Source organism: Phaseolus vulgaris, chromosome 3 (assembly GCF_051622355.1).
Source record: "Phaseolus vulgaris cultivar YP4 chromosome 3, ASM5162235v1, whole genome shotgun sequence".
Taxonomy (NCBI): Eukaryota; Viridiplantae; Streptophyta; class Magnoliopsida; order Fabales; family Fabaceae; genus Phaseolus; species Phaseolus vulgaris.
The window spans coordinates 13768344-13789655 of record NC_143500.1 but is presented as its reverse complement, the minus strand read 5'-3'; the positions used below and the strand labels follow the sequence as shown (position 1 = coordinate 13789655).

General features: G+C 31.1%; 2 protein-coding genes and 1 long non-coding RNA gene across 3 annotated transcripts; 2 read left to right on the top strand and 1 right to left on the bottom strand.

Annotated features, from left to right (window-relative positions):
* The first annotated feature begins 5802 nt into the window (after positions 1-5802).
* Positions 5803-7216, top strand: LOC137806657 (putative glucan endo-1,3-beta-glucosidase A6). The gene is given in 3 exon segments (XM_090300060.1): positions 5803-6017; positions 6092-7131; positions 7133-7216. Coding segments are annotated over 3 exon segments (1170 nt in total). The 5' UTR covers positions 5803-5971.
* Positions 7217-7465: 249 nt separating this feature from the next.
* LOC137806658 (histone H3.2) lies at positions 7466-8124 on the bottom strand. Its single transcript, XM_068606879.2, has one exon. The coding sequence runs from the start codon at positions 8050-8052 to the stop codon at positions 7642-7644; it is 411 nt and encodes a 136-aa protein (XP_068462980.1). The 5' UTR covers positions 8053-8124; the 3' UTR covers positions 7466-7641.
* A 3734-nt stretch (positions 8125-11858) lies between these two features.
* Positions 11859-13100, top strand: LOC137805815 (uncharacterized). The gene is made up of 3 exons (XR_011080243.2): positions 11859-11915; positions 12533-12643; positions 13054-13100. It is a non-coding gene; the product is annotated as an uncharacterized LOC137805815 (long non-coding RNA).
* Positions 13101-21312: the final 8212 nt, after the last annotated feature.

Genomic DNA, 21312 nt, shown 5'->3' with positions numbered 1-21312 from the left:
CGTTCTTAACCCATGTGAGTTGCGAGTTATGCAAGACAAGCATAAGTCAAAATAGTGAGTCCGTCCCGCATTTTTCATAATAGACTATAAGTCGGCTTGCACAGCTCACCTCGCATTACCATCCCATCCATACTAAAAGTGTAATTAACAAAATTGAATACATACATTAAAAACCAAAAGATAAATACTCTAAATTAGTCTCATCCTAAGATACAAAAGAGAGAAAGAAAAAAAACTAATGAGCTTTTAACATCATTAAAAGCTGAAAGATATATACTTTAAGTTAGTCTCATCCTAAACGGCAAAAGAAAGAAAACTAATGACAAAGTTTTAATATCAGATTGTGAAAATGGATTGTTTTTAACATTTTTTACCAAATAATTACAAAAATAAAGAAACCAAAATAATATTAAAAATTGAAAAGAATTTTGTGTCACTCAATTATACTAGATAAGTAATTATAGAGTTGTCATTTGTAATTTAACTCGTAAGAGAAGAATTTTTAAGAAATAATTTTTTTTTTAAAATTTTGAAGTAAGTATAGAATTTTTAACTTTTAAGAATTTTTAATTTTTTTAACCACAAATGCGTCACACAAAAGATGAGTTATAATGTGTTATATTAGAATAAACAAAGGAGTGGTGCCTCGTCACTTGAGATATTCTTTATCACCATTCAACTCTCCTTTCTTATTATTTCCTTGTTTTTTAAATAAATCTAATAAAATATTATACCAAAAAATAAAGAATAAGAATGTAGACATCTCAATAATCTCAAATCTCATTATCAACAATTCATTCCATTCACTTAGACACTCAAGGCATTCAATAATCCCTAACAACTTCCACAATCCCTAATAACAACATTAGTTATAGTTGGAGATCAAAAAAATCTCCACCTATAAGTATCTACAAGTAAAATTTGCAATGAATATAAAATAGGTACCTTTAATTAATTTTCATGTGTAACAAATACAGGTATTGCAATTACTCGCTTATGAATAGGTGGGTACAAGCATCATGTTATCCATACTTGCGAATATATGCTTCCTATTGCTAGTGATTTTATTTGGATTTTTTATGATGGCTAAATAGGTTGTTTGTCCCTATATTTTGATATTTTTTCAACATAGTCTCAAAAGTTAATTTGGTCCCAAGTTTATTTGAAATTATTCAATGTGGTTCTTTCCATTAAATTGGTGTTAACGACGCAAGAAAGTGATGATATTGCACAATAAATAAAAAACATAAAACATGGCAAATGACATTGTCTTTAAGTAGTGACAAATAATTTTGCTTCCTTCCCTAATTCTCAAAAGCATAGGTGAAAATGTCCACAAGATTGAACTATCAGTTGAGTATGAGATTTTAGCTCAAAATGCCTACATGACTGAAAACTACTAAAAAATAAATTTTACCCATTTCTATTTTCTTTCTCCCAAAAAGATCCTTACTTTTCAATCAAACCCTTCCTTTTCAAGATCCTTTTTATTTCACATTATTGGGTTTCATGAAAGAGAATAATTTTTTTTTCTTTTAAAAAAGACACTAAAAATTGGGAATTGAAGAACAATACTATGTTGATGGGTTGGTGTAATTGGTAGTGTTGTTCCAATTGATCGAGAGCATCATAACATCTACATCTTTTTAAAAAAAAAAAGAAAAAGTTGTTGTCACTATGTCCTTGACTTTCTTTCACATACGTGTTTTTGTCTATCCTTTAATAGATAAAAATTATATATTCAAACATGTTGTCTTTAATGGTGGTAGAACAGATACCAAGAGGTACTCATATACCGTTAACAAGCTCATGGATTTCACTTGAAAGTGAACTTCATGCCTTATAGTTTCAGAGTTGAATTGAGTATAAGCCTTTAGATTAGAATGATTATTGATATTGTAGAAAAGGTTATCTCTCTCTATAGAAAAGGCTATCTTTATTTAGTTGTCCTTTTAGAATTGCATTCATAACTAGTGATAAATGTCAAATGCTCTTAATTTATCAAATTAGGCATAGAAAAATGAATGATTTGCATGGAAAAAATATAAAATATATGTTTTCCCACCAAAAATCACGTTTGACCCAAAAGAAGATAAAGGAATACAGAAAATGAAGAAACTAGCAACAAAACAAAGGAGTAGCATAATGACCAATTCGCTCAATGCAAGCATCCAAGGGTAAGTGAATTGGCAACATAGAGCAATGAAATAAAGAATCTCTAAAGCATTGATTGTCGAGGAATACGTTAAACCCTAAACCCTAAACCCTAAACCCTAGTCAAAGAAGGGTCAAATTGTAGAATTTGGGAGGCTAAGCAAATTTGAGAAGCTTTAAGCGAAAAGAGTCATTCAAGTCAAATCGTTTGATCTTTGCTTGAAGCGGATTCAAAGCCAAAGGGTTTCTTCATTCTTAAGAAAGATGATTTCATTGAGTCAGGTTTGAAGCGAAGCCAAGAAGAATACTTCAAGGTTAAGAAACCTCAAATTTCACAAAGCCTAGAATAGGCTTTGAGCCAAAAGGTTTCACTAAACTCTATAAGTAGAAAAGTCTTGATTCTTCAATGGTAGGTTGAAATGTGGGGGTGTACTCAAGGCAGAAGATATCAACCTTAGCTAGCAAGCAACATTGACTCCATGCCCTTTGTTGCAAGTTGTTCATGCAGGATTTTATGTATACATTTTATCATGAGTAACTAAATTTTTCTTGTTAGGATTGGATAACAATGTAATATTTCTTAAGTTGTTGTTATTTATGAATGATTGTTTAAATTTAGTTCTTATGATTTCATTGAATGCTTAATGTCTGATATGTGAGGAATCACCATTCATGACTTTACAACTTGAATGATGTTGGAAAACACGTTCATTTTCCAAACTCTTTCAAATCAACCATATATGTCAATGTTTGGGAGAGGAATTGAGTATTTGGCTTGAATTGTTTCATCTTAATGCAGAAATAGACTAATTATAAGTCAAAGGATTGATTATAATAGTTTATTATTCTAGATAACCATGATTAAGGAATTAACTTGATTTACAGTAAGTATCAATATTTTGTATGAATATCTAACCTCCTCTTTGTGTGAATCCATTCTATTTTCGATGGATTTGGTGTGTTGTGTTCTTGCAGTTGACGGAGTAGCTGCCATATTTAGGTAACATGGCACATTATTTAAGATCAAAAGAGAGCGACGAAAGTTTAAAAAAACAAGGCAATTTGAACGGTTTTAACTTTCTTTGCAATAATGGAGATATTTGAGGAGAAAATTGCCCATAATTAATTATACTTTAAATATAATTGATTATATCTTAGAACCTAATCGATTATATGTGACTTTTAAAAGAAATTTTGTGCAAAAAGATGACACTGACAGTATGGTGAGGAGGAAATTTGTTGGCCATGTAGGAATATTATCTTCAGCCTTGCATGTACTATTATAAATTATGATTCAATATATATAACGTTTATAAATTGTTTATTAATTATTAGTATTTTATTAACATATGTTTTTATATTATAACAAAATGAATAATTAAAATAATAACTAATAATTAAAAGACAATAAATTAAATTTCGATATTATGTCAAAATATTTTAATTTATTATTTTTTTATATAAATTTTATTAATATTTTATAATTATTTTTAATTTAAAATTTATTTTAATTATAATTTATATTTCTAAAAAAAAATTATATTAATTTTTCTATGATTTTTTATATTAATTTTTTATTAATAACATGAATGATATCATTTACAAATTTTGATGTTACTTTTTACTCAAATTCATAATTTTACTACATCTAAACAACATCCCTTCTCACTCTCTTTTTCCTTCTTTCCTTCTCTTCATTTTTACTCTCATCCAAACAAAACCTTAAAGTTGTTAAAAATAATTTAGCACAAGGAAACTTGACTATTTTTAAAAGAAATAAGATTAAATTAAGAATTTTAAAAACTATAGGACTATATTAAAAGTATATTCAAATATAAAGACAAAAATCTATTTAATATGATAAGTGAATAAAGTAAAGCTTTTAATGAGAAAAAATAACAATTAAAAAATTATTTAGAATTTAACTTTTGTAAATTTTTTTGCATGTGATATTAGTATATTCATGTCTAGATATGATAACTTTCTTCAAGAAAAATATCATTATGATAAATTTTCAATTGAAAAAATAAACGAATCTTTATCTTCAATATTACTATATGAAGATTATAATTTTAAATTTATTATTTTAACTTAAGAATGAAAATGAAAACAGGTTAACCCATAGAAGAATAGAAGATGGAATTAAAACCATTTAACTATTAAAATATTAAAATAAATATTAGATTTATTGTTTATCCCGACCGTATAATTTTTCTTTGACTTTTGTAACTTTTAATGTTTTCTAAAAATTTATAAATTTCTTTCAAATCTTATATAAATTTATATAAGGTTGTTCAAATCTTTTGATTTCATATTATATAAATCCATTTTATTAAAATGTATATTGCAAAATCCTGCTCATAATTTATTTTTTTTAAGTGGTACAAAATTATTTAAGAAAATCTTATAAATCATATCATTATTACATGATTTTTAAAAAATCTACAAGACTTCTTTTATGTCAAAATAAACATTTAAAAACCCATTACCACCAAGATTGTAGGCTAAAAAATTAATAACGACAGTGTTGTGGGTAGAAAAGAATACCGTAAAAGTATTGATTATACTTAAATCAACCATTTATACCATATTTTTTTGGTGTTTTCTTCTGCACCCAAACAAATTCATCTTGTACTTCATAATTTTTTAAAAGATTGTTTTATCCTTGTTAAAAATAACTTCTAAATTATTATTTTTGAAATGTTTCCATAACATGTTTTCTAATATATTTTTAGAAAATATTTTTCAAAAAATGTATTTTATATATTTTGAAATGTGTTTTTGAGAATAAATTTTTCAGAATGAAAAGAATTTTCTGAAATAATGGCGAATTAGATGAGATATTTAAATTGATGGGTGCAGCTGAAAAATTGACAGGTGGAGGAAGAAACACCCTACTTTTTTTTAAAAATCACCAAATTTCATATTTGTACCCATAAATTTGATTTTGATTTTTTAATAGCAGCTCATAATTTTTATGCATAACAAATCATACGAACCAATATAGACGATGCTGCCTATTACACCCTCATAATTTCTCCATGACACATACGATCATCTTGAAAACTATTTTTTTAAGTCAAACAATTTAACCCTATAATAGTATTAGGTATCAAAGGAACTTAATCATGAAGAGAAGTTCTATTGAAAGTAAAGTTTCATTGGAACGATAGCCATGGCATTAGGACTATTTCTTCTTGCATCTCCATAACTTCTTGTGATACCTAATTTTTCTTAAAATATCAAAAATATTTTTTATTCCATTAATATTTTTCATTTTAGAATAATCATCTGGAAAATTCTTGAATTATAAAATTCGAAAAATATTTCTTGATTGAAAATATTTTCCGGATTTTATAATCCAAAATTTCCTTACCCTGATTGAAAACAGACTAGCATGAGGTAGCCTTCTCTCGAAATTTTGTACGGTTTCTCCCATTTCACGAGAGGTACGTAACACCATTTCCTTACCCTGATTTTCATACATTACTTGCATCTTGCCCCTTCTAAAGTTTGTGACTAATGTAACTTCGTTTCCTGTGATAAAATAGGTCGAAAAAGATAGAAAGCACCCTTGCCTCTTATCACTAGATTAATATTTCATGTGTTTTTGAACACCCTTTCATATTTCGCTGCTTCCTGTGAACACTAAAATATGTTCAATCACAAAGATCCTTTTGCACTTGTATTTTATTTCTTGCTGTCAGTCTCCGTTTCAATTGTATAAATTGAAACTGCTGATGTGCTCTTTACCTCATTCTGTTCATTAACCATTGTAGGAGGCAATTAACTAGTCCAATAACAATAAAGCTGTGAAATGAGTCATCTGGTTGTATTTCTGCTCTATTTACTTTGGATAACGAGTAAGTGAAATTACATTCATTTTCAGCAACAAAATCTTATTTCACAAAATGACACCAATTTTATGAGTCTACAGGAACAAAAGTATCAAGCAATATTGGTGTGAACTATGGCCAACTTGGGAACAATTTACCCTCTCCACAACGGTCCATTGAGTTGCTAACATCAATGAAAGCTGGCCTTGTGAAGCTCTACGATGCCAATCCTGAGATTTTGAGGCTTTTATCAACCACCAAGCTCAAAGTTTCCATCATGATCCCAAACAATGAAATTGCAGGCATTGCTACAAACCAGAGCATGGCTGATGAATGGGTGAGGAACAACGTCCTCCCCTATTACCCTAAAACATTAATCCGCTACCTACTCGTGGGGAACGAAGTGTTGAGCTACAATTCAGAACAAGGGCACCAAATGTGGAATGATCTTGTTCCAGCAATGCGAAACATAGAAAGATCCCTGAAGGGTCAGAACATCAGAGACATCAAAATTGGCACCCCATTAGCCATGGACGTGTTGCAATCAACGTTCCCACCTTCAAGCGGCACATTCAGACCTGACGTGAGAGACAGTGTGATGGCACCAATGCTGAAGTTTCTAAACAGAACCAAGTCTTTCTTCTTCATTGATATATACCCCTATTTCCCGTGGTCGCAGAACCCGCATAATATCAGCATTGACTTTGCTCTATTGAGGGGAAATTCCAGCATAAGAGACCCTGCCACTGGCTTGCTCTACACCAATTTGTTGGACCAAATGCTTGACTCACTCATCTTTGCCATGTCTAAACTGGGGTACCCCAACATCAACCTCGTTGTATCCGAAACAGGTTGGCCTAACTCCGGTGATGAAGAAGAACTTGGAGCAAACACATTCAATGCTGCCACATACAACCGCAACCTCATCCTCAAAATGTCAACAAAGCCACCCATTGGAACCCCAGCTAGACCCGGAGTGGCAATACCCACCTTCATCTTTTCACTGTTCGATGAAAACCAAAAGCCTGGTTCAGGAACAGAGCGACACTGGGGCTTGCTACACCCTGACGGAACCCCAATTTATGACATTGACTTAACAGGAAAACATCCCATCACAAACCCTGCACCATTACCAGCCCCAAAATCACAATTCACCGTATAAAAGAAAAGTGTTCTGTGGGGCTGCGACGGAAACGCAAGAAGCCGATTCTAGTGATAAACCCTAATAGTATAGGTAAATTATTAAAGATATTTTGTAAGGAAATCCAACAATTTACCAACAAACTGTGGACTCATATGACAAAGACTTTAATAGATTCAAAAGTTAAAACTATAAACCTACAGTAAACATTCTGATAACCTGAGAATCTCAGGGCACTTAAATGACAACAATATCAAAACAGTACAATGTATCAGCCCTTATGCTTAGATTAGAAAATCGAGATTACTTTCACGTAGAGAGATGACACACTATGTTTAACTTAACTCAAGAAATAAAAGATTATAAACTCAATTACAAAATTAAATTAAATTAAATTACACAACTTTTGAAGTGACACTCTTGAAGCCCAAAAGCGATAACTTGATTGATAAAGCGTTTAATAAAGAGCAACAACTTGAAATTATCTATACAGAGATGATAGGGTGGAGATTAAGCACGCTCGCCCCTGATGCGTCTGGCGAGTTGGATGTCTTTGGGCATGATGGTCACGCGCTTGGCGTGAATGGCGCAGAGGTTAGTGTCCTCAAAGAGACCAACGAGGTAGGCCTCGGCGGCCTCCTGGAGGGCGGAGACAGCGGAGCTCTGGAAGCGGAGGTCAGTCTTGAAGTCCTGCGCAATCTCACGAACCAAGCGCTGGAACGGGAGCTTCCGGATCAGAAGCTCTGTGCTCTTCTGGTACTTCCGAATCTCGCGGAGAGCCACCGTCCCCGGCCTGAATCTGTGCGGCTTCTTCACGCCGCCGGTGGCCGGAGCAGACTTTCTAGCGGCCTTTGTCGCCAGCTGCTTGCGCGGAGCCTTTCCGCCAGTGGACTTGCGAGCGGTTTGCTTCGTACGGGCCATTGAGATGAGGGAGTTGAATGGACAATTATGAGTTTTTTTGCGATTTCAGTAGTTGTCTGGTTGTGGTAAGAACATTGGATGTGTGTGTTATATAGTGAGAGATTTTGAAATTGGGGTTTGTGCGCCAAGAATGTGAGAACAATGAAAACTTTAGACCGTTGATTTTTGGGCTATGGACGGGTGTGATTTGTTTAAAGGTGTGGCACTGCGCGGATCGGTGACGTGGCTGAGTTGTCATTGGTCTAGTGGTAATCGAAGGTCAAGATTGAATTTCGTAATACTTTCTAGCTAGTTTCATCAAAACGGGGGGTGGAACCTTTAGTGGATCACGTTGGCTATGGATATTGATACATGGGATTGCTTTCTGAACCCCCATAAGTTCCTCCTACACTCTATTGGAGTGTGTAAAATACGGTTTTTCTTCTAAACCAATGTGCATCATCTTTAGTTTTTCCCCTTTCTCTCAATGTTCAATGTTTGTTTCTCGCTCTCTAGTCTCTTAGTTCCTTTCACCCAATGTTATTATTGTTGTTATTCTTACCGTCACCATCACTGTCACCCATTAGTATCACCGTTATTATTATTATCGTCACATATTTTATTACTGTTATGAATGGTATGATTTTATTATTTCATTTAGGTGGATTCTTTGATATTTGGATTATGCTATCTAAATCATTTTTAAATTATGCAATCCGAGAATGACTTTCACATTATACAATCTATAAGTGCTTTTCTGGATGTGAAACTCAAGTTGCACAATCCAAAATATAAGTCAATTGTGAAAAAAAAAATTGTGGCCTATTTTGTATATTTGATCTGTTTTGGAATTTATTTGAATTGATATGATATATTGTAATCTACACATATATTGATGGAATACCTTTTACTGAAGAACCAACAAATAAAGTCATGGTCAAGAGAATACAGGAAGATTTGGACTCAGTTGACCTTATTAGGTCAAGCTCTTATCGTCATGGGTCAAACTTTAGTTTGTATATTTGTATATATTAGAATAGGTTTTTGTGGGCCTTGTATTGTGCCAAGTAGTATAGAATAATTTAACATTGAAATTGGGTCAAGTAGAGTAGGATTTTTAGGCTTGTATTTGGACTTATAGTAGATTAGGGTTAGATTATGATTTTATAACCTAGTTGGGATTTAAATTTAGCTTCCAAAAAGTTCTAGAGAAACCCAAGTCGGTCATAGTAATGAAGAAGCCCATCATTAGGGTTTAAGGATGCATGCCTCCCTTTTTCACTCATGTGAAAGCATGAGTGGTCATTTAAGAAGTATAACTTCTTTAGGCACCTTTTTTCAAAGGGAATTCAAGTTTTTAATTTCTCACTCTTTTCTTTCCTAGGTTATAAATAAGAGTGTTCGCCTATTGTAAAAATTCCTTATGAATGATTATTGCAATGTTGTCTAATTTTGGTCATTGTTTGTTCATGAGTCCTCTTTAGGTTAGTCTCCTTAGTAGATCTAAACTTATACTCCTTCCTACTTGAGTTGGTCTCACCTCTCCTCTAAACTCTCTTCTAATCCACTCAAAGTCACCAAAAAAACTTCTAGTACATTGCTTCCGTTCCACTTTCCACCTCCAACCAAAGAAGAAAAATCAATTTTAAGAAGTGGAATGCTATCATATATGGATAGGACAAAAGATTGTGTCTCTCAAACCGATGTTAGACAAAGACTTGTGGCATTGTTTCATAAAAGTGATTGTGTGTTAGTTGTTAATGTTAGTGGTGCAAATGTAACGGATGTACATGCACGAGGACCTGGTCATGGGGAAGGATATCCTAGAGGACCGGTCGATACATGTCTTTTGGTTAATTACATTGATCATGTTGCCATGAGACTGTGATATGGTGAGGTAAGAAACAAAATTTAATTAATTGTCATGTTGTTTATGTGGATTTCTTTGTACTAACAAAACACCTACACGTTTTTTGTTAAAATCGTGGGGAGTTAAAGTTTGTCTCACATGGTTGGACATTAAATAAAGTAGGGATCCCACAACATTAAATAAAGGTTGTAGTGCTTAATTTTGGGTTGTTGTCGCTCTGTAATATCAGTTATGAGATGGATGATAAGGGGTTGATATCTACTTTTGTCGATATGTGACACCAATAGACAAACAATTTTCACCTTCATTTTGGTGAGATGGTCATCACCCTCGATGATGTCTATAAATTGTTTCATATCCTTATTGTGAGACAATTTTGTAATTACGTATCGTTGGACACAACAACAACTACAATAGTCTTGGTTGAGTTATAAGGTGTGGACATGGCTTACACCTCAGTGGAGATGAGGCAATGTTGTGGTGCACATGTGAGACTAAGTTGACTTTATGAGATGTAAGAAGAGTCTTGTTTTCACAGCAGATGGGACTATGTTGTAAGGTCTTAATTTTTGTATCTTGTGGGATGCACACTTTTTAGTGATAAAAGTGCACCATCAATTAGTCACTACAAAAAAATTTAATTTTAGAAGGGGTTTATTACTAGAGGTTATTATAACCTCTGTTAAGACCAAAAGTACTAGAGGTTTTTGAAACCCCCAGTAAGTAAGTGTGAATATTGTTATTCTAGTAAAGCTCACTAAAGTATTTTTATTATTTTAAATATAGTATTATATTGGCTAATCTCTTCGTCTTACACTCCCTTGCTCTTACTCTTCTCCAATGTCTTCTCAATCGCTCATCCTCCTCGCAAACCACACTTTTAGAACCTCTTTCTGAAGATGTCTCCGTTGTTGGCTCCCCCTCTCGCGTCTTTTACACACTACGCTCTGCTCATGCCCTAGAAAATCAGTTTTCGGAGGCACACAATTCTTCTCATGGTGGATATTCAACATTTCTGATGTTCATCTCTGAATTGATTCTCCTCTTCACTCTGCTTTTTTCCTATTTGGTGTTCGTTTTCGTTTTGCCCTGTTTATTTTTTCAAATTGATTTTCATTTTCTCCATTTCTCATTTCAGAATTGCAGTGCGATTTGGGGATTCGGTGCTTCGTTTCTCTGCTCAAGTTGGAGAGAATAAGTTCAAATATGGAATGCCTCTCTTCTCAACCAGTTTAACCACGCAACTACGTGTCTCCAATTTGTGGCGATTACACTCGATAAAGTTGAATCTGCAGTGTCAAAGTCTCCCCTACATTGAACGTGTTTGCGTCCCCTGCTTCAGCGTGCCTTAAGATTTCCTTCTAATGCTTATAGGATATGATCCAACTTTGCACACGCTATTCTCTCTAGAATTTCTCTGCTCTGTTTTTAAATCAGATTTGCTTGTTTGGCGTAGCAGTTACAAAATCTTGCCTTGAAGGAGGAAACCTCCTTGAGCAATGCAGATGGAGTAACCACTCCAAGCTTGTTAGGATTGACCAATTCCTTAATGAGGTTTTTGCTTTCTTTAAATTTTAAACTTGTAGAGTTAGGGTTATGATTGGAAAGTGCTATTAACACATCTGTCTTTTTATCACCGTAGAGATGTTGATTTACATGCATAAACTCATGATTTGATATGAGCATTGGTGATATCAGTTGGATTGCAATGCAATTGTAATTTTTCAGATATTCATTTCAATAGGTCCTTTTATTTTCTATTTATATGTTTGCATGTGTTTCTATGCTATTTTTCTGTATTTTGACTTATTTACATATGCCTACCATTACCTAAACAACTTTTTTTTTATGGATCTCGTCTTTGTTCTTGGATGTTACAGTTCTTTACAATTTATTAACTTAGTAATTACTTGTTCATATAGTGCAGAAAGAGGATGTTCGTCATTCTATTATATCTGATCCTTAAAATGGAACCGCACAAACTAGGAGGCACCTTGTTGTGAATTGTTTGAAGGTTTGTTTTCTGGATCTTGTGTCCTTGGATGCTTTATTGCCACATTTTATTTAAACTATTATTTTCTAAAGTTTTTTTTGTTTCCTATATAGTTTTCACTGTCCTGTAATTACTTTATAAATGTAGTAATTTACAATAATTACTTTAATGTATCAGACTACTTTAAAATCATACACTCATACTAAAACTGAAAAATAAAAACCTTAATTATGATAGATAAAATAGATATTTAAACGGTAATAATTTTGTGTACTAAAAGATTCATTTATTAAGATATTTTAATTATTAATGTATTTTATGATATGAATATTGTACATTGATGATTTGAACATTGTAAGTTTATAATTTGAATAATGTAATGTTAGTGATATGATTATGATTATGGTATGTTTTGCATTCTTCAAAAGCTGGAAATATAACTGTAAATTTGAGGTTATCATTTGAGATGAGTGCAGAATTATGAATTATCATTTGAGAGATTGCATAAATAAAATGATGTCCGATTGCATTAGTATGCCACATACTTTTTATGTGATTTATTTTCATTTTATTTAATCAACCCTAAAGGAAGAAATATTTTATTTAATATGCTAATTGTGGTATTTTTTCATTGTTAGGTTATTTTAGGTCAAGGGATGTTGAATCAGTGAAAATCTTTGTTTTGGAAGAATTTGAAAAGGCAACAGCAAAAGCACTTGAGAGCAATAAGAATTATAACAACTTTTAAGGTATTGTACTACCATGACAACCACCCACCCACTCTGCCTTTATTCTTCTATTCTCTCGGTGTATTTGTGTAATAATAGTGCCTAAGGGAGGACAATGTCAAATTAATGTGTTTAGTAGTCGTCTTTCTTTTTTGTTTAGCTTCTAATACTTATTTTTGGGAGCTGCATGTTAAGATATTTTAGTAAATTAATTATCTATTTAAGATGAATTAACTAGAAGAATGGTTAATTAAGTCAACATATAAACTATTTTACTATTCTTTTGGTAATCTCCTTAAATTAGAAATACACTTTCGGGCAATAATTCTCCCTTCAATCTTTCATTTACTTGTATATGGTATCTCGATTGATTCATTCTAGTTTCTTCTGATGCAATCATCATCTGAATTGCAACTAGCTCTTTATTGTAGGTGGTGCATTTCCCAGACTAATAATCACCTTCACCTTCAGGTTCAAGTTGGGACCTTCATTTTTCTCCATTTTGATCAACATTTTTTTTCACCTAGCATTTGTTCAGATTATATGGATTCATTTGTTATGATATCTCAATTTTTCATGTATAATTATTCATTCTTTTAGAATGTATTGTATTGATTCTAATTATATTCAATTCTGAAAAGTATACTTTCTTACCTTGGTTCTAATTATATCTGATTTTTATTATCATATCACTAACTTTTAAATTGGTAACTAATATATAAGATGTATGGTTTTTATTAGTATATGTTAAATCGATTATGTCACAGATACTGAAATTTAAATATAATAAATGTACAATCAATTATTTTAGTTAGTAGGAACTACTATACACATTTAACCGATTAAGACAAATAAATATTTGATTAAATTTTTTAATTATACTAAAATGAAAAATGTTACGCGTTTACTATTACACTGGTAACAACATGAAACATTTTAATCATTATTGCAATGTTTAAAGATTGCATACTAAATCAGAAAATTGTTTCTAATTTGACTTGTATTGGGCATTGGAAACATTGAATAGGGACCTAATAATTGACCAAATTTCTCAATAAGATAAATTTAATTTTCCCATAACAAGTAAAAAGTTTAATTATATAATATTCCATTCATAAATTAAGAATCTTGTTTATGTCTATTTTCATGATTGAGAATAAAATAATACTTTTATGTTTATGTTAGATTACCTTTAAGTTGTTTTTTTTCCTTTATTAAATGTTGTATTCAATTATAAAATTTCAAAATATTTGTTTTTTTTTTAATTTTTCAGTTGTTTGGAATTTAATTGTATTAAAAAATAACTAAATGAACAAAAAAACAATTCATTTATAAAAACATAAAAAATGGATTAACGGGGGTTGGGAAACCCCTAGTAGTAGTGGAGTTTGAAAAAGCCCTTGTAGTAGCGGGGGTTTGAAAAACCCTTGACAGTAGTGAGGGTTTGGAAAACCCCTGACAGTAGCGGGGGTTTGGAAAACCCCTGACAGTAGCGGGGGTTTGGAAAACCCCTGGCAGTAGCGACGTTGGATGTTTTAGGGGAAAAGCAAACCGCGGGTAACGCACTTAGTGGGGGTTAAAACCGCCAGTAACGCCAAATACAACCCCCGTTAAAAATAATTTTTGTTGTAGTGAGTGCATCATAAATATTTTCAACAATTGGCGTATATGTGGAAGATATTTCTATGGAGTTTCCACATTGACATGCATGTATCAACAACTAGGAGAAAATAATTATGCCCAAACAAAGCAGTTGGATGGTTATGCTATAACATCCATACTATTATAAAAATATTTGTTATTTAATTAGAAATTGTTGAAACTCATATGATCTAAGTTGTAGATGGTTTACATTCTTCTAGATGGTTTGATGATCTATAAACATTGTGTAAATGTTTTAATGATAACAAAAAAGTTCTAAGTGTTTTATATATTTTGTATTAGTGTTGTTAATCATCTAAACATTCTAATAAATATTTTGTACAACTACAAAACACAACAAATGATCTAAGAAGATGGTGTTAGAGAGTCCGATAAGTGTCATAATTCAGTAATATTTCATATATAAAAAAAATAGGAACTTATGGACTTTAATTGATAAAATAATTATAATTTAGCCTCTAATTTAGGAATTTTAAGTTTTTTACATATTTTTTATTATAAGATGAATAAGAACGATTTATTCTCAGTTTTCTGTTTTTTTCAAAAATTTAAAGAGAGATGAAGCATATGAATACTAAATTATGAATAAAGATGTTACTTAGTCCAAACTCAATTAGATTAAATAGAATACGTGATACATAACTCTAGATATTATAAAAACGTACTTAAAAATAAAGGCTTTAAAATTACAATGTAAAAACATACTTAAAATAAAATAAAAAAATATTAAGAGTAAAATAAAAATAAAATAAAACTAAAACAAAATAAAATAGAAAATTATAATTGTAAAGAACTAACTAAAATAATTTAAAGATAACTATGTAAACTTACGTAAAAATAAAAAATAGAAACTAAAAACTAAAATAAAATAAATATAACAAAACAAAATAAAAACAAAATAAAAATAAATAAATACAGTAAAAAAAATAAAAACAAAATATTTTAAAAAAAATATTAACATAAAAAAAAACACATTCACTTCTAAACAAAATAAAACTTTAAACATATTCAAAACTAGAAAAAAAAAAATATTTACAAAAAAATATTCAGATTTTAAAAAACAAAAACTAAAAAAACATTATTCACATTTAAAAAAAATAAAAACTTTAAAAATATTCACATTAAAAAAAAACTTGAAAAAAATATTCATTATAGTAAACAAATTATTATTTTTTATATTTAAAATTAAAACCAAATAAAAGAAAACAAATTTAAAATAATATGAAAATAAATAAAAAACAAATCTAAACTAATTTGCAATTAAATAATATAAACAACAAAAAAAACTACACAAAATAAACAAACAAAAAAACAGTTAGAATATTCACAATATTTAAGAATTTGTACTAAAAAAATTAAATTGTTTCAATTCTTTCCCGGATGTTGTCAGAAGTAATAATTTGTCCCTAATGACGAATATCGAAACCATAAGGAACAATTGAATAATCTGAATAATAAAGTAAAAGATTCACTAAATAGAAAACAAAATAATAAAGTTTGCTGGAATTTGTTATGATTACAATGATTAATAAGAAAACAAGTCAAAAGTTTGTTGTTTCAATTTGGAAAATAAGGATTGAGGTTCATCCTTCTCACTCTTTTGTATTTTAATTATTATGACAATTTTGTATCCTTTGATTGATATTGATACCCGTATAAAAATCATTTTTATCGATTCTTCACATATAAAATTATTAAAGATGTCTCCTAAATATCGATTTTTTGTATATTTATAAAACCTTCTTATCACTGAGATAAGATGTTTGATAACAATTAACATTTCAAATTTAGTCATTGCATTAAAAAATGTTAAGCATTATGAGTTGGGTCAGAAACTTAGAAGTACTTTTCAGTCAATTCTAAGGATCGACATCATGGTAAACCAAGCATTACAAACAAAATGACAATATCAATCATCAATCAAAACAAAATATTATGTTTAAATATCACCTCAATACATAAGAGTTTGAACATATTACTCTCCATCCCAAAGGGTAGAATTAGCCACACATGTTAAATGTTACAAACAGGGAGAGCAAGAAAAGAAGATCCAGGGTGTTTCTCCTTGGCGGTTGCCTCCTCTAGGGTTTCTAACACCTTCTATTCTCCCAACTGGATTTGAATTCACTCAATGGTGTTTTCCTCTTAATCTTTTCTTGTATAGGGTTGTGCCTCAGGCCTCCTATTTAACCTAATTGGGTTTGTGCTATGTGACTTCTCGCTTGGGTGTTATTGGGCTCGCTTGGGCGAGTTGCACGAAAAAAGGCCCAACGTTACTGGAGTAATCTCGCCTAGGCAAGATTGAGCTCGCTTGGGAGAGATCCTCTGGGGGCATCTGGCTTAGGCGAGTTTGGGCAAGCTTTGGTGAGTACTGGTGCGCTCCAACTTTTCCTTTTTAGCTTTGTATATTCTCCTTTCGCCCAATCATCTTCATTCTTCCCTATAATCCCGAAATTAACACAAATTTGGGAATAAATAGTTCTTATTCAAATTAAAATCACAAAACATGTAAAAATGTATAAATTCATATATTATGGGTTATCTTACGGTGATTTTATCAATTATTATCCATAAGTGTTGGTATTTTAATATGAAATATTACTGAAATTTGACACTTATCAATGATCAACAAAAATAGAACTAACTTGTTGGACTTGATTATTTGAGTTATTGACATTCTTCAAAAGATCTGAAAGAATTTGATATTGATGTTGAGTGATACGAAGATCTCCAATATTATTTTGTTTATTCTGATCTTGACCACCAGAATTTTCCTCTTAGGTAACATTATTGTTGGTTTGAGAAAACATACCATATTGTGGTCTATATCCCCGTGCATATCCATGTTTCTTGTAATAGATATCAACAACATGACCAGATCTATTGTAATATGTACAAATCTTTCTGTTAGTGTTACCAAATTTAGAACCTTTGATATCTTGGTTAGGAAAACCGTTTATCTTAAAGCAAATAGCCTCATTGTGACCAAATTTTCCACAAAAGAATAGGTAATTGTTGTAGTATGAGTAACAAGATTAACATTCTTGATATTAGCAACTAAGACATTATTGTTAAACTGACGTTCTTGCTGAACAACAAAAGAATTGTTTTTAGTTGGTGGGAATAGGGTCCATGAGAAGAACTTGAGTTTTATGTTATTGTATTGATCATTGATACCTCATAAAAACTGTAATTCTTGATCCTCCTTTATTCTTTGAGTTATAATGGATGAAACATTGCAAGAACATTTATGTTGGCAAGAGCATATAGGATTAGGCCTAAAATTTTCTCATTCATTCCAAATAACCCTAAGTTTAATGAAGTAATCAATAATAGAAAGGTCACCTTGGTTAAAGGAAGAAGCCTCCATTTAAAGGTCCAAGATGTGAGATAGACCCCTTGGTGAAAAAGGTGCCTTAAGATTATTCCAGATATCTAGCATCTTATCCATCCATATGATACTTTATCGTATTGGAACAGAGATCGAATGCACAAGCCATGACACCACCATGTTAATGTAGCATGTCTAGGACGAGAAACAAGAGTTCATCTCAGAAGGTTGAAGTGTGGTACCATTGACAAACTTTACCATATTCTTTGCGCTTAACGCAGTGATAACCGACCGACTTCAAGAGTGGTAGTTCGACGAATCAAGAATAGAAGATACAATGGGAGTCGCGAGATTTTAATTGGGATGTAGATACAAGAAACTGTGAGCAAGATCTTTGAACGAGATTTTTGTTTTGATTAGGGTTAGGATTTTCACTTCGATCAGGGTTTTCGTTAGCCATGGAACTAAAACTTTAACACTGCAAAAACCTTGTCAACGAAAGAAAAGAAAAGTGTAATAAAAAAGGAACAAAATAGCAAATTGCAAAAAAAAAATGATATTGGATGAAATCAAAGTGCGTGCACCAGAGCTCTGATACCATATCAGAGAGCAAGGAGCAGGGTTATATGTGCATAGTTGTGACATTTACAAAGGCAACAGAGAAAAACCCTCGAAGCTTTGATGGTGAGGGAAAAGAAGAAACAAAGAATCAAAGAGGAACAACGTGAGGGAGAAAGAGAGCACTTGAGAGAAAAGAAGAGAATTAGAAAAACTTTATTAATCTAAAAGAAGTGTGAAAACCTAAAAAACAAAGTATATGTAGGAGGTGCAAAAAGAAAAACACGTAATAACTTAATAAAAGCCTAGACCGGTTCTATACGCCCAAAACAAAAAGAAGGAATAATACAAAATAAATAATTTTGTCACCATTATTGGCCAATTTATACGCATGAGACCTTAGATGTAGATGGGGCGAATGACTTGTTGGTAGATTCCTTGCATGTTGACTATTGAGTTGCAACTGAAGAGACAACACAACTACCGGGGTGCTCATGTGCGCCTGAGCTGGTTGAGGAGGCATATGAGGACACATGCTTAATGGATTGTAGCTGCCAGAGCTTTTGCTTCACCTTGTTGGTTGCACCATCTTTGTCGACAAGAGTGCTACTTCAGTCAGTGTGACACACCTAGGCTTTTTTTGTAGATTTGAGGCTAATGGGGGATATGTGTGTGACAACTGCCTTAACCCACATGTATGAGCAACTAGGAGATTGTAGCTACACAAAGACTATGCAACTAGTTGGTTATGCGACTTTGTTGCAAGATTGGATCTACGAGCATTTCCCCTCTATAACCATGGACATGTGCGGTCCGAGTATTCTGAGCAGGAACCCTGTTGTATGATGTATGAGGTTGGAAAAGTTACTTCAGTTGCAGTTGTAAGATTGCAGCTAGATACAATGACATTACTTGACATTCGGTTTTCCCCATACGAGGAGCACAAGGAACAACCCATTTGAGTGGATATTTTTGTTCTCAGGTTATATCAGGATTAGAAGTTGGAGACAATTGCACTTGCTTGAACACGTTCTCTGTCAGTATGGATATGTGCAAACGACGTAGACCACCACCACCACCACCACTGTAAATGACAACCACCCACGCACAAGGAGTTCACTACTGCAATTGTTTCTTCAAATAAAAATGTTGAGGGCAATTGTTGAATTTAAAAAAGTTGTTGGGTGTAGGTTAAAATTGATATGGTGTAGGGAGAATTTACCTTTTTTGCATTGTGGCAAATTCTTCCTACACCATATCAATTCGAACTTGCACCTAATTTGTTAAAGAAATGACAAAAATGTCCTTATAAAGTGACAAAAATGACCTTAAATGAAAGAAAAGTGGAAAAAAAAACTTCCAAAACTATTTTTCCAAAATACATTTATGGATTTGGATTTTCAAAACACATTGATGAATTGAAAATTCTTTTCCATAATGCATTTCCAAGTTTTATGTTTCGAATTTTCTTTTTTAAAATGTATTTTTTGCATTTCCGATTTACTTTTCTGGAATGAGATTTTGATTTTTAAATTTTATTTTTATTTTTTGAATTATTTTTATCTGAAATAGAGGGTGTGGATAAAATAAATACTTCCAAAACCATTTTTTTGAAATATATTTATGGATTTTGATTTCCAAAATACATTTATGAATTATGGAAATTCTTTTCCATAATGTATTTCCATATTTTGTGTTGTGGATTTTCTTTTCCAAAATGTATTTTTTGTATTTCTGATTTACTTTTCTGAGATTTTGATTTTTAAATTGTATATTTTGTATTCCGAATTTTTATATATGAAATAAAGGGTAATTTTAATTTTTTTGAAGGATGATAGGATACATGTTCAAATTGGTACGGTGGAGACAGAATTTTCTTGCATTGTTTAACTACACAATTTGGGGCATCCCAATACCTAATGAGCAATAAAGGCAATTGCTTATGCACCCAGTGATTTTACACCTACACCCAATTAATTTTTGAAATTTCAAAAATGACCTCTTATTGTGGAACTAAAAATTTGAAATTAAAAAATATATTTTAGAAAAAAAATCTGAAATAGATTTTTGTGTTTGGAAAATAAAATTTTGAAATAAATTTAGAAAATCAAAATCTCATTTTAGAAAAATAATTCCAAAATAAAAAAAGCTGAAAAAATATTCTGGAAAACAAAATTCAAAAACATATTAAAAAAATATTTCAAAATTTGAAAAAACCTTTCGAAAACTCAAATGTAAAAATATATTATAAATATAAAATCCAGAATACATTTACCTACAATAATAATATTTTAAAACTATAGAGGGCATTTTGATATTTTGCCTCAATGATTTAATATGGGTAAAATTTATTGAGTGCAGAAAGCATTGCCAATAATAAATAGAAGAAGAAAATATATATTTTTCTGTCATGCTGTTTTTAAATTGTGTTTTCTTTATTAGAATAAATTGTAACTAAATTCTTCTTCTGAACAGCAATAGCCTCCAAGACTAAAATTATATTAAATTCTTCAAAATCAAAATCAAAATCAAAATCAAAATCTTATCTTTATAAAACCCATTTCTTTATTAGCGAACAATACGAAAAAGATCAAACATTAAATGTGATGTCAACTTGTTATATTATTCCACAACTATATTATTATTTTTTCAAAGTATATTTATTATTTTTCAATCAAGTCTTGATTAGACAGTGGCATATAATATTTTTCTTCTTGACCAGATTTTTTCAGTCCACTAATATGACTCATCCTGATACTATATCTTACGCAGGAATACTTTTAAATTACTACATATAATCATATATGATAATACATCTTATTAAGCTGATTAACAATAATTACTAACTAATGCCGATAAAAAAACAGTAATTACTAACTCTTAACGGAGAGAATGTTTAACTACTAAGATGTGTTTATAGTTGGTTTATTAACTGGAAACCAAAATCGAAAAAAAAAATAAAACTAAAAATGTTAAACCTTTTCTGATTACAAGGAAAGAAGAAATAAATAATTTAATATAGGGTTTTAAAATATGTTTTTCGTTAGAATAAATTTATGTTAAATTGATTTTTGTTTCAAATTTTTAGACCTTCTAAAATATCTGTATCATGTTAATAAATTGCTAATGTCATAGATAT